This window comes from Tamandua tetradactyla, chromosome 13 (assembly GCF_023851605.1).
Source record: "Tamandua tetradactyla isolate mTamTet1 chromosome 13, mTamTet1.pri, whole genome shotgun sequence".
Classification (NCBI taxonomy): Eukaryota; Metazoa; Chordata; class Mammalia; order Pilosa; family Myrmecophagidae; genus Tamandua; species Tamandua tetradactyla.
Window position 1 is genome coordinate 37,944,664 of NC_135339.1, and position 13,894 is coordinate 37,958,557.

The 13,894-nt window shown below is 39.4% G+C and overlaps 1 protein-coding gene across 6 annotated transcripts in view; it reads left to right on the forward strand.

Moving 5' to 3' along the window:
* The window catches only part of FAM13C (family with sequence similarity 13 member C), a 343,454-nt gene that overhangs the window by 225,136 nt on the left and 104,424 nt on the right, over positions 1–13,894 (forward strand). For all 6 annotated transcript variants that reach the window (XM_077125262.1, XM_077125265.1, XM_077125263.1 and 3 more), the window contains 2 exons: positions 66–122; positions 2,732–2,930. In XM_077125262.1, coding sequence (XP_076981377.1) covers positions 2,856–2,930 — 75 coding nt within the window. In that variant the 5' untranslated portion in view covers positions 66–122; positions 2,732–2,855. The remainder of the gene's footprint in view (positions 1–65; positions 123–2,731; positions 2,931–13,894) is intronic.

The window sequence follows — 13,894 nt, forward strand, 5'->3', positions numbered from 1 at the left end:
CAGCCATTGCTCCTACTCCTGAACAGACAGTTGGATCTAATGCATTTTTTTATTCCTTTCTCCAGGTGTGACGAAGATACAGTTTCTCTACATGAAGACCAGACTGATTGCTCCAGTCTCAGGTAAGACCCACCGTTTTTTTTTTGTTTGTTTTTTGTGTGTGTGTGTGTGTGTGTGTGTGTGTGTGTGTGTGTGTGTGTGTGTGAAGAAGAGACACCATCTGGGTCTGGTGTCTTCAGTCTCTCCTTTGAGTTCTAATTATTTGTTCTCTCTCATGTCACATCTCTTCTACTAGATTTTCAGTTCTTGAGGGAGGTTTGTTTTGTCCACTCTTGGATGCCCCTGCCCCCCTCCTTAGTATCCAGCAGCGTGCTTTAAGTATAGGGAGTGTTTAATAAATGCCCATTGAATTAAATGTTGTTTAGCCTATCTTAGCGATCCCATCACAGACCTTAAAGAAGGATTCAGGACCCAAACATGGCTAGCATAAGGTCTTGGCATCGAGAGGCTCACTGTGTGGTGGCTAAACTTTCACAGTTAACCTGTGAAATCTTCAACATTTACTTTGTACTAGGTGCTTTCACATACATTTCATTACTTTATCTAAATGACTGAAAGGAAGCTGATGTTTCTCTCTTCAGTCTATAGATGGGGAAACTGAGGCTCAGGGGATTGGTTTTCATCCAAGATAATATAGCCCCTATGAGGCAGAATTTCAACTGGGATCTATCTCGTTCCAAAGTCCACTTATTGGATAATAAACATATATTGAGGGTATTTTGCATGTTTATGCTGGAAACCTTTCAAGATACAGAGTAGGGAAAGACAGATCCCTGCTCCTAGGAATTCAGTCTACTGGAGGAGAGAGATGATACAGTGCCTTAAGCATTCTTATGCTAGAAGTAAATATAGGATTCATTTAGAAGGACCCCAAACAGAGGGGTGTAGAATGGTTTCCTGAGGAAAGTTGCACATGGTATGTGATAGTGTCTATGAGTGTGTAGGGGGGAAAGGATCTGAGGCTAAGTAAAGGATGAGACCACCAAATTGAGGGAGCAGCATACTGGAAAGCCACAGAGGTAGAGGGAATAGTTTGAATTGAAAGGATAGCGAGCAATTTAGGATGGCAGGTACCCTAAGAGCCTGGTGGAAGTGAGGAGGCAAGAAGAGGTGGTAAGAAATGAAGCTGGAGAGATAAACAGAGACCGGATTTCAACATGGGCTTGTATGCCTTACTAAGGAGTTGGGAATTTATCCTGGAGGCATTGGAAGACTAAAAAGAACTCTTGATTTTTTCTTTGCAAATAACCACTTGCCTAAGGCATGAGAGTTACAATAGCTATCATTTATTGGGTTGTGGCCTTGAGCCAGCTTTCTCTGGTAAGCATTTCACAGAGACTGTATTATCTCTCCAGGGTAGACAGTACAGCAATTTTACCGATGAAGTAACTAGAGGTGAAATAATGTGGCCCAGGCGGCAAAACTAATCAATAGGCAAACTCCTGCTCTTTTCAGAATACCATGCTCATTCTAAGTTATGATTTATTTCAGTACATAGTGACATAAAATTCATAAGCCTGTACGTTTCTGTTTAGGAGATTTTGGAGTAATATGTTGCAAATATATCTCATAAAAGATTACTTTTATGCTCAGGTTTTACTTTTATGTAACAGAAAGAGGATGTTGTTGCCTGCTCTCTGAGTTTTCTTGCCTTCCAAGTTAAGAAGGAAATTGTGGCCCTTTGAAAACATGATGTAGAAACAAAATGCAGCTAATAGTTATGGAATGAGCCTGTCAAATGAGACATTTTATATTTGAAAACCACTTTTTTTCTCCTTTATTTTTTTTTTTATTTATTTTTTTTTTTTTAAGAGAGAGGGAGGAAGGGAAGGAAAGACAGAGAGAAGGAAGGAAGGATGGAAGGAAGGAAGGGAGGAAGAAAGGGAGACATCTTTAAACATTTTCTTGTTTTATTATATTTTGTTTGTTTGTTTGTTTCTTACATGGGCTGGGGCCGGGAATCGAACCGGGGTCCTCCGGCATAGCAGGCAAGCACTCTTGCCCGCTGAGCCACCGCGGCCCACCCTCTCCTTTATTTTTGAGTGTTCTAGAATCCTCCTCTAATAAGGAACATTTAGGTAGCATGTTTCTATGTTAGGAACAAAGGGTGAGCGGATGAGTGTTCTTTGTTTAAATGCCTCTGCAAGTTTTCAGGTTATTGTAAATTGGTATTGCCTGTAAGGAGGAAGCATCATGCGCCTGGATCCTAGAAGAGGGGCCTGAGAATATGGAGTCTTGCAATCTTGCATAATAGCTCAGGGTCTCAGGGAATTAGCCCCTACATTAGATAGTCTGTGAGTCTTAGAATCTTAAGCGGTAAGGCTCGCATGACAATCCCTAGCCCGCATAGCTCACATTTTTATTATAGAGCAGAATATGATAATACGTGAAAGCACATTATTAAAGTGGAAAATTAAAAACAACAAAAAATTACACATACAGAGTTAAAACTATAAACATGACGTCCCCTGACAAAGACTGGAAGGTTATGTGGAGTGATACAAAGAGTGGCATTCGCGACTCCTTCTGTTCTTTTTTCCTGTAAATTGTCTACAAATTTTACCAGGCAGCCTAAAAAAGACAGCAGAGATGGATATTGCCAGCCCCTTTTCCTCAGAGTCGTCGATTAATTTCTATGTGTGCTTTCTAACTTGGGTCTTTCTTCTTTTAGAGATGAGAACAATAAAGAGAATTACCCCGACGCCGGAGCTCTCCTAGAGTACCGGCTGCCCCCGTGCGAGCCGCCGCAGCATGTAGAGCAGACTGGGCGGGCGGACAGCGTGCTGCGACCCAGCATGGGCAACTTCAAGTCCCGGAAGCCCAAGGCCATCCTCAAAGTGGAGAATGGGAGGAGCCACGGAGAAAACCAGGTAGCGGGCTCTCCTCCCCAGCCCCCTGTCCACCCGGGTGCTTCCCTGCGAGGCCGCCGCAGATGGCGTGGCGGGCCGCGTGGTTAGGGCGGCTTGGCGTTGAGTGCTCGGCAGACGTGAGACGTGGAGTTGCTTTCCTGGGTTGGTTTGCGTGTTCTGGGCGGGCTCATGATTCAGCGCCCTCTCAAATGGATGTTCTTATATATTGGCATTTGACACTGATTTAGAGGAGCAACTGTGGAGGAAAATGGAGGACGATCTATCGTCTCTAACTGTCCTCACTTATGCAATACCATATAACTCTTGTCTCAAACTTGTGGATTCTGCTCCACAAGTCAAAAGTCCCAGAATGACTTGGAACCATTCTCCTTTGGCTGCAGTTCAGCATCCTGAAGAAACACATTCAAGTGTATGTAGGTGTGTTTGAGTGTGTGCGAAGTACCTGGTTCTCTGAGGTCCGTGCGCATTTAAATGAATGAATGAAGCATGTTTTCAATTAGATTCTGCTAATAAATTTACATTTGTGTATTTTTAAACTTTTTCTACTTCAATAGGGATATAGCAAAGGATGTCATTTTTTAATCTTAAAAATCTCTCAAGTAATTTATGTTACTTCTAAAAGAGATTGAGTGAATATAGTCTAATCTTTCTGGGAGGTTAATGTTCTCACATTGAAATTAAACTTGTAACGCACCTAACTCAGTTTTGGGGCTGTATATGCTCCATAAATGTTAATTTTGCTTTTTTTGTTATATTAATCTTAAAATAATGTGGGGATCTCCAAGTGTACTAGGTTAAGTATGTAGGAACTTTAGTTCTGTTCTCTTTAGCAAATGGGCGCCAGTTGATCTTCCTTTTAGAATAACTTTGGCAAGCTGACCTTTAATTTTATTATGGGTGTGGTGATTTTTATCTCCCTCCTTCCTTGGCATTGTAACCTCCTTATTTATTATGTCAGTTTTGCAATGAAAATGCCCTTGACATATGTGAAGCTCTATTGTGATTATCTTCAACTGACTATTAATCTCATCACAGACAGAGATGAGTGTGAAATATCATCTGAGCTATGATAAGCTTGACACCCTGCCCATTACGGAATGTTCCTAGCACCTGCCTGATTTGGAATGTGGTGCTGGGAGGACACAGAGACCCTGAGGGCTGTTCCCAGTGTCTCGCTGATCCCAGGGAGGCTCTGACCTTGAAATCCTTGACAAGGGGTCCCCTGTGACCTTGCAGGTTGGGGGTTACCTGCCATCTCTCTTCAGGGTATTCTCTTTCTTATCATGCTATAGTCTGACCTCACGGATATTATAAAGCCATCACTTGTAATAAGGTGCTAACGGGGCGTGCAATTTCCAACTTGTTGTCCATACACTGGAACATTTCAGGGAAAAAATGCTTGTATAGTCTTTGCTCATAATATACCATTGGAATCCTGGACTGCAGGTAAAATTCCCAGTTCACTCCCAACATCTCTATTACACAATTAGATTTAATTTTTTTTAAATGACTGAGAATTTTGATAATGTTATTTTAGATCTTCTGCATTTGGGGAAAATTTGAAACACTCTTTCTTCCTATGTTCTTTGGGGAGAGAGAATTAACATTATTTAAGTAGTTACCAAGAACTGAACACTTACAAATATATTATTAATAAAACCTGTTTACATATTTAATTATGTACCATGTTCTAGGCACATACAAAGTTTTACTACAGTTGTATGGAATAGGTATATTATCTTTTTATGCAGATGGGAAAATAAGGATTTGAGGGAATAGATAGCGTGTTCAACCGCTATTTGAAAGAACTTGGGGAAATGTCTAGTATTCTCCACAAAAGCACAGTGCTTGCACCCTCTTATAGTATTCACACCTTAATTTTTATATAAAACTTGTGATTTCTATCTGGTACTTGCTTTCTTTGGTGATATATTGTGTTGCTAGGCAGTAATTGCTTATTTAGAAAGGATGACCTTGTAGGGAATTTCGTAAGTGTATGTTTTCTTGTCTGCCTCAGAACTTTGTGACACTTGCCACTAAAATCTAGACAAATGTTGTTTGAGTGAATGTTAGGTCTGCTAGGATATAAGTTTCTTGAGGTCAACTTATAGATTATTGTCAGCTGACTTATCTTCAGTCCATCTTATCTGTTCTATCTCCAGCACCCAGTAGTCATTAGTATTATATGTTGAATGAGTCAAAACTGGTGAGAGAGGCATGCATGTGATTGGTATCATTTTTTTTTTTTGTAAAATGTTATCTCTTCATTTAATTAACAGATAAATTTTCAAAAAGGATAAAAGCATGACTTCTATGAAGTTATAAAATAAAGATGTGTCAAAGATTTTATATAACTTCTTAATTAATGAGGGCACCAGTAAGACATTATGAGCAATTCAAAAGAGAACACAAAGTACCATATTGTTATAGCCTGATAAGGAATGATGAAATAAATTTGCAAATGAATGCAAAATTGGCAAAACTTGTAATATATAGGGTTACAGTCTATTACATTCCACTAGATACAAATTGTTTGCATTGTCATCAGTTTCTACAACTTCTATCATTATAGAGTTGTAAAATAGCCTAGCATTGATAAACAAAATCAGAGATAATACAGATGGATTAACTAGCCCAGACACTCACTGAAAAAATTTCAAAGTCTTTTACAAGTGTTCTTTGCCATTCACCCCCCTCCCTTTTGTGATCATAATAATCTCAAAGAAAGGTTTTTCTTGATCACAGAGTATGACTGGTCTCATTAGGCTTGACCTGATTACATAGGTGCAGCAAGAGTGTTAATTTACCACTTAAACCTTCTTAGATATGCGTTGCAAAATCTAGAGCCCTACAGTATTGAATAACAACTCTCTGGAAATTTTCATAAAGAATTCTCTATTAAACTTTCCATGTGTCTATGATTTGCTATCCCAGGGCTAGGAGGCCAAGCCCAGGGAGCCATCTCCACCAGATGTCATCTGCAGTAGCTATACATTTGGGTGAATTACTGTCTATTTGAGGTCCCTCAAATAACCTTAGGTTCCTGGCCTACCAGGAAGTGACTGTCCTCACGACTTGTAAGACTGGACCCTGGAAGCTAGGTATATTAGCTAGGGTTCTCTAGAGAAACAAAATCAGCAGGAGATTACTTTAAGTATAAAATTTATAAAAGCATCTCACACAACCGTGGGATGTAAGAGTCCAAGATCTGTAGGGCAGGCTGTGAGCTGGCAGCTCCAGTGAAGGTCCTCTGGCTGAAGCAGGAAGAGTGATTGTCTCTTCTGAATCCTCTTTAAAAGGATTTCATAATTAGATTAAGCATCAACCATTGCAGAAGATACTCCCCTTAGCTAATTACGAATGCAATCAGCTGTGGATACAGCCATTATGGTCATGATTTAAGTCCATGAAATGTCCTCAAGCAACACATAGGCCAGCACTTGCCCGACCAGACAGCTGGGCACCACCACCTGGCTAAGTAGACACATGAACCTTACCATCACACCGGGTAACAGGCCACTTTTCCTGGAAAGGCTTTGTAGGCATTGGCTCCATAAGTGATGTTAACAATAACTTCCTAAAAGTGACCTGTTCTACCATTCTCAGATATGAAACTCTATATAAGGCTTTGGTAGCATAATTGATTTTTCTGTTATGGCCTGATAAATAAGACTGATGATTATTGAATATATGCAAATGACCTTACAGCCATGTAAAGTAAGTACACTTAGTATGAATTTCTGAACTTTGGGGGTCAGCAAGACTGTACATATGCAGAGTATTTTAGTTTGTTAATGCTGCCAGAAGTACAATATACCAGGAATGGGTTGGCTTTTATAAAGGAACTTTATTAAGTTACAAATTTACAGTTCTAAGACCATAAAAATGTCCAAACTAAAGCATCCAGAAAAGGATACCTTGACTCAAGAAAGACCCATCTGGGAAGGCCTGTGGCTGGTATCTGCTGGTCCTTGGCTTCTGGTTTCAAACAGCTTATCTGATGACATTTACTTTCTGCATCTCCAAACATCTCTGTCTGTGTTGGCTGTGAAGCTTTTTCCAAAATGGTTCTCTCTGAAAGGACTCCAGTAAGTGACCCATCTTAAATGAGTAGAGTCACATCTCCGTGGAGACCACCTAATCAAAAGGTCCCACCCTAAACAAAAGGTCTGCCTCCACAAGACTGGAGAAAGAACATGGCTTTTCTGGGGAACTTAACAGTTTCAAACCAGTACACAGTGTCTACTAAATTGTCATGGGTTACAGATAGTTGAAGTAAAAAGAGAAAAGACATTCTTCTAAATCCAGTACATAAAACATTAAAACAACAATACTCAAAAAAAAAAAAAAAAAACTACAATGAAATTTACTTTATCAGTTCATTTGGACCTATGTAATTAATTCTTTTTCTGCTGATCTTGGCTTAGCAGTCTTATGACGCCATCTGCTTCTGACTAAAATGAGTTCTGCAAATACCAGCTCAGCCCACTGGTATAGTCTGAGTGATGCCATCGGTAGGCTGTCCCCAGGAGTTTGTTCTTTGAAGTGTCAGTGGTTTTAGTATCTGATACAGTTCTTTACCATGATTTACCTGAGACAATTCCCCTTTGTTGACAGTTCTCCTTTGTTGATGACACAAACTGTAGCCAAAAGCTGATAGCAGAATCTTCAGGAAAGCATCCAGTAACAAAAAACCTCTATAGATGACAGAAATTGTAAATGGCTGTGGTTAATTTATTACCAATAATTTTCAGACCTGAAAGATCTGATGGGAGTTCATAATAAGATTAATGCATAACATGACATGTAAAACAGGTTAATAAAACCATTCCAAAAAATTAGACAGAATGTCTTAAAGGACAAGGAGTAAGCCTGTTTTCAAAGAAATCAGGGAATATTACTTCTGATTCTATAAAAATGGGTGAATATAGTTTTTACAGAGGAAATACTCTGGAGATATAATCCTAATACATTTTATATATTTCATATGCATACATATTTGATATATTGTACATGATACATGAAGAATATACCAAGCTAAGACTACACTGAGTCTATCATGGAAAAACATTAATTAAATTTGGAATTAGGTCCAAGACATCTGTATTTTTATTAAACTCCATAGGCAAGTCATATGTGCATCCCTTATTGAAAACCACTGACCTAGATGATGCTAGATAAAAACTAAAGAAGCAAGGCTTTGGACAATTCACTGTTTTTAAGAACAATCAAAATGATCACTGATGGCACTATAATGTTGTCTAATATCAAAAGGCAAAGCTCCAACAGGACCTGGACAAATACAGGAAAACTAGATACAACTGTTTCATAGGAATTTTGCTCACAGGGTAAATGCTACATTAACTAGATTTACTATGCATATAGAGAGAGACAGTGGTTCTGTTTATAAAGCTGGCTTTGGGGAACTTGAATTTATATCACAGCTACAAAACCTGCCCGACTGTCACCATCGTTGAAACAGTGAGTTCTAACTGCTTTGATATGAGATCGTAGTTCCTCAAAAACAGTGTGAAGAACTGTTTTAGTTGTTAAAGCTGCTGCAGTAATATACCCGAAATGGAATGGCTTTTGAAAGGGGAATTTATTAAGTTACAGGTTTATAGTTCTAAAGCCATAGATATGTCCAAACTAAAGCATCCAGAGAAAGATATCTTAACTCTAAAGAAAGGGCCGATGATGTCAGGGTTTCTCTCTTAGCTGGGAAGGCACATGACAACATCTGCTAGCTTTCTTTACTGGCTTCTCCCTCAAAAGGATTCCTCTGGGGCATTTTCCTTGGGCTCTGTTGGCACTGTGGGCTCTGAAGCTTTTTCCAAAGTGTTCCCTCTTAAAGGTCTCTAGTAAGCAACCCCACCTGAATGGATGGAGACACGTGTCCATGGAAACCATCTAATCAAAAGTAAGCACCCACAATTGGGTGAGTCACATCTCCATGGAAACAATAAAAAGTTCCCACCCAGACATTGAATGAGGAGTAAAGATCATGGCTTTTCTGGGGTACACAAAAGCTTCAAACCAGCACATTCTACCCTCTGGGCCCCCCCAAAACATGTTCTTTCCATATAAATACATTAATTCCATTACAATACCAGAAAGCCTTAAACCATTTCAGTTACAATACAAATACAATATGAAGTCAGAAACAGTGCAGAATCTCATCAAAGCCACCTACAGTCATGATCTGTCCTAAGGCATAATTCTCCTCTGGCTCTGGACCTGTAAAACTAAGAACTAAGTTATCTGCTGCCAACATACAAAGGATGGACAGTCACAGAATACATATTTCCATTTCCACAGGGAGAAATTGGAAGGAATACAGGGGTCACTGGACCCAAACAGTTCTGAAAACCTGCAGGGAAAACTCCTTTGGATTTCAAAGTCTGAAAGTCATTTATCCTCAGGGCTTTAGAAAGTGACAGGCATAAGCCCTTTTGCAGCCTTGGAAGATGCTGGGGAAATCATCTTTTTCTAGGCTCCACCTTCTCTGAGAATCAGGGCAGCACCAGGCTTTCTGCCATCTCTGGGGCACACACTCAATCTCCTCAGAACAAGGCTCTTCCCAAACCCTGAGGATTGTGCTTGAAGGGGCAAAGCTCCTCCAGAATATGGAGATGGAGGGCCCACCCTCTGCCTTCAGGGCAAACTCACCCTTTCGAAGTGCTTAGGTGAGTCCACTCTCCTGGACCTAGGTTTCTTGGCTTCAGACCTTAGCTTCCAAGTTATTTTTCTTCAATTTGTTCCTTTTCTGTCCCTTTTAGTTCAGACTGGCAGTGACTCCATTTATACAGATTCCACAACACCCCTGTTCATTTTCTACATAGTATTCAGGGATCATAACCATCAGACAATAGGACTTTCCACAAATCCTTCCTGAATAACTCCATTTCCAATCCTGGCTTTTCCTGTGATGGCCGACTGCTTCCATGTTTGGTGAAATCCCCACATCAGCCACTATTCTCTAGTCTCCCTTTCTGGGTGTGCAGAATTTTACGTACTATCAATTTCTGGTTTCTTTGCACCCAAGAGTTCAGTTCTCAGCTTGTCTCTTTCATGTTGCATTTCAATATAAGCTGCAAAAACAAACCTGGCTGCACTTTCCACATTTAATTTGGAAATCTCTTCTGCTAAATATCCAAGTAGATGTCATTTAAAATCAGCCTTCCATCCAAAACCAGCAGCCAATTTTTCCAGAATTCTTTGCCACTTTAATACAGGAATTGTCTGCCTTCCATTTTGTAATAAAACTGAATCATTTCTCTATAAGATATCAGAGGTATCTTTAGAGCCCATATTTCTACAAATAGTCTCTTCAAAGCATTTTAGGCCTTCTTTATCAATCTTCTCACAGATCTTCCCAAATCTTCCCCTTATCCATTTAAAAAGCTGTTCCAATATGTTTGATATTTGCAAACTGCAGCAGCACCCCACTTCTCTGATACCAAAATCTGTTTTCATTTGTTAAAGTGGCCAGAATGCAATATACCAGAAATGGAATGGCTTTCAAAAAGGAAATTTATTAAGTTGCAACTTTACAATTCTAAGGCCAAAGAAATGTCTAAACTTTCTAAACTTTTTTTTTCTACTCCAATGAAAGGGTTGATGGTGTTCAGGCTTTCTCTCTTAGCTGGGAAGGCACATGGTGAAATCTGCTAGCTTTCTCTACTGGCTTCTCCTTCAAAAAGATTCCTTTAGGGCATTTTCCTTCTGCATCTCCAAAGATCTCTCGCTGTGTGGGCTCTGTGGCACTTTGGGCTCTAAAGCCTTTCCAAAATGGTTCCTTCTTAAAGGACTCCAGTAAGCAACCCCACCTTGAATGGGTGGAGACACATCTCCATGAGAACCACCTAATCAAAAAGGCACCACACACAATTGGTGGGTCACATCTCCATGGAAACAATAAAAAAAATTCCACCCAGCAATTTTGAATGAGGATTAAAGAACATGGCTTTTCTGGGGTACGCAATAGCTTCAAACCAGCAGAAGAACTTAAGAGCACAAACTTTATGAACTTGAAAACAGCCCTCCTTGAAGCTGAAGGGCGCCATTGTAAGGGTTTACCTATAGTCATCTCTGCTTCTGTTCTCACTATCCCAGAGTGACTCTTCAGTCAGATCCTAACCAGACTGGGGATGGGATAATAGGGAAGGGAGAAGGCACCAGATGATAACTGTTGACAGTTTTGACCTAATGCCTCAACTTTCTTACCCTTCTGATCAGCCCCAAAATCAAAATTAAAAATGAACATTATGGTGTGTCAGGTTGAAATCTCACTTCCAGCATCTTTTCTTTAATCTTGGTCTTGGCCATTTCTATGAGAAGGTGCTGTGGATAAAGTAGCAGAATCTAAAAATGTTTTTTGTTTATATATGAATGACTGATTCCAGGTTTGAACCCACTTGAATGATTTAAACAAGAAGGACTTAGGTAGATTTACTGAAACAACAGATACCAGGGATCAGGAAAAATGTCTTTGAAAAAGATATTTGGAATCAGGAGACTATTTTGTTTGAATGAGGATCATTTGTAGTTCTACTTTCTGCCTATTTTTTCCCTGCCTTCCTTTGACAGTAGGCTTTGCAAAAGATTGGCTTCAATAGGACCCATCTAATGACCTGTCTTATGTGATATTAATACCACAGTTCATTGACATGATGAACTTGAAGTAAAAACAAGATGTGTGAATTTATGCTAAGCATAAACTTCTGGTCAAAGTAGATGCCAATAACACTTTGCACCTGTGCAAAATGTTTTGTTTGGTAGCACACACACTTGCTAGGAAGAAGAACACTGCTTGAGGGTGGGCCAAATTTCAGATGCCTAGAAGAAGTTTGGTTAATAAAAATTTTGTTCCTATTGATCAGTGGGGGCAAGCAGTACAGCTAATCATTTATAAGGCAAGGAACAGGAATTTGGAGAGTCTATACCTGGTCTTGTCCATTAAACAACGGGTCATTCCTGAGTCTTACCTAAAGTTATAAGGGGAAGGGTAGTTCTTTGCTGTACCCTGTTTTCCTGTATACAAAGGGATTTTTAAAAAAATAGTCATTGTTTTCCAGGACCACAGGGCTCAGGTCAGGTTTAACATTGCCTGGATGTTTAGTTTTAGCATTGGTAGAGTGTGTCTTATCATCCTCCCTGCCATCTGGCATCGTGCTGTGCGCCATCCTTCTGTCCACCCCTCTGGTGGCTATTTGAACAGAAGACAAAAAGTAGGAGGCTCTATAAAAGGCTTTGCCACCGTGAGCGGTGTGCTGTGAGCACGCTGCTAATTCACTTCCTCGGGGAGCCTGGCTGTCCCGTCTGGTATACAGCAGCGTCGTGCTTCTTCCACTTGGCTCCGGTAGATGTGTTAAGAGGCTGGAGCAAAATCCAGCTCTGCTCGTGAAAGTGGTGTTTTTATCTTCCCACCCAAATGAAAAACTCTCAACACCTACAGGCAAGATAACCTAATTATGAAGTATTTACTATATGTTTGTTTTAGGAGGAAATAGGTCTTATTTTTATTGTTTTAAAGAGTCTGAATTAAAAGAAAGATGATAGTTAATTTGGATTATTTTTCCCCAAAATAAGGAAGTATGATTCTGTTTCCAGTTATGGATCTATTTGATACACATTTTTCTTAATATACTACTAGACCGCTGAACAACACTCAAACAGTAAAAGCCAGAAAATGTGTAGCTGATTGGCCTTGAGACTGAGAGCACTGGAATGCTAGAATGAAGACCTCAAATAGAATTTTGCCTGCTTCTTAGTGAGAGGAAGACTTTTAAGTTATAAATACGCCTTTGAGGGTTTCCTTTTTGCAGTGTGTCAAAAGCATGAATTCATTTTGACTCTTAACAGTTGGTTTTACTTAGGTAATTAGTTTGATGCAGTACTTGGTGTTTTATTATTTCTTATGCATGGTTTTGAAGTTCCAGTGTAGACTTTAATTCCATTCCTGTATGGTTTTTTTTCGGAAGACCTCTTACTAGTGGAGAAGGATGGCAGCCTTAAAGTTTGCTTTCTGAGTTGTCCTTTGCTCCTCCAACAGTGAAGTTGCTAAGATTTAGAGGGCTGGTGCTCTGGGAAATGCAGGCTCCTTAAATTTGAGGCCAGCTGAGTAGATGTGTGGATTCATTGGTTTCTCATGGTATATGTGCTTCTGCTGAACCCTTTTTTTAATAACCAATTTGTTCTTCATGATTAAACTGAGGAAGAAGCATACTTTTAGAAAAGAAGCTATAATGTCTGTTAAAAAGTCATTATTTTTTTTGAAATACACACACACACATACATCTAAATTCTGACCTGAAGGAATCTTAAAATAAAGTGATATCTCATGATTGCCTGGGCATTAAATCTCAAAAATTTAAAAACTTGGTACTCAGATGTAGTTAAAATTCAAAATAATGTAACTGGTTTGAGACAGTTAAATGAACCACGAGTGGGGAATTTGAAAATTTGGCATTGTGGTTCTTGGGGCCACATTATTTAATTGATATTCCATCTATGATGGAATTGCAGAAAAATTTTTCTTAAGAAAATGAACACGAAGGTGTTGATATATTGGTTCTCTTGAGTGCAGGAATGGAGAATGGCAGGGCTTGATCTCTGTACTTACATGCTGCTTGGAATATTTAACAGAGTTGCAGATGACTTCCATATAGGATGGCTGTTAAAATGGTCTGTTCTGCCTCTTCCTTGTCTATGCATTTTTTGCATAGAGAAATAAAATCTTATTTAAATAATTTCTGATTTTCCCTACATAAATCCCAAAGATTAATCAGTCCATCATAAGACTTACCAATACATGGAAAGAAGAGGAACATCCATGGGATCCTTTGTGCCTATTGGCATTTGCTGTCCCCTCATTGGGTTCCAGACTTAAGATACCATGGAGAAATTCCCTTTAATAAACTCCAAAGATAAACAGCTGAGTAGTGAGTATTCCTAAATCCCGA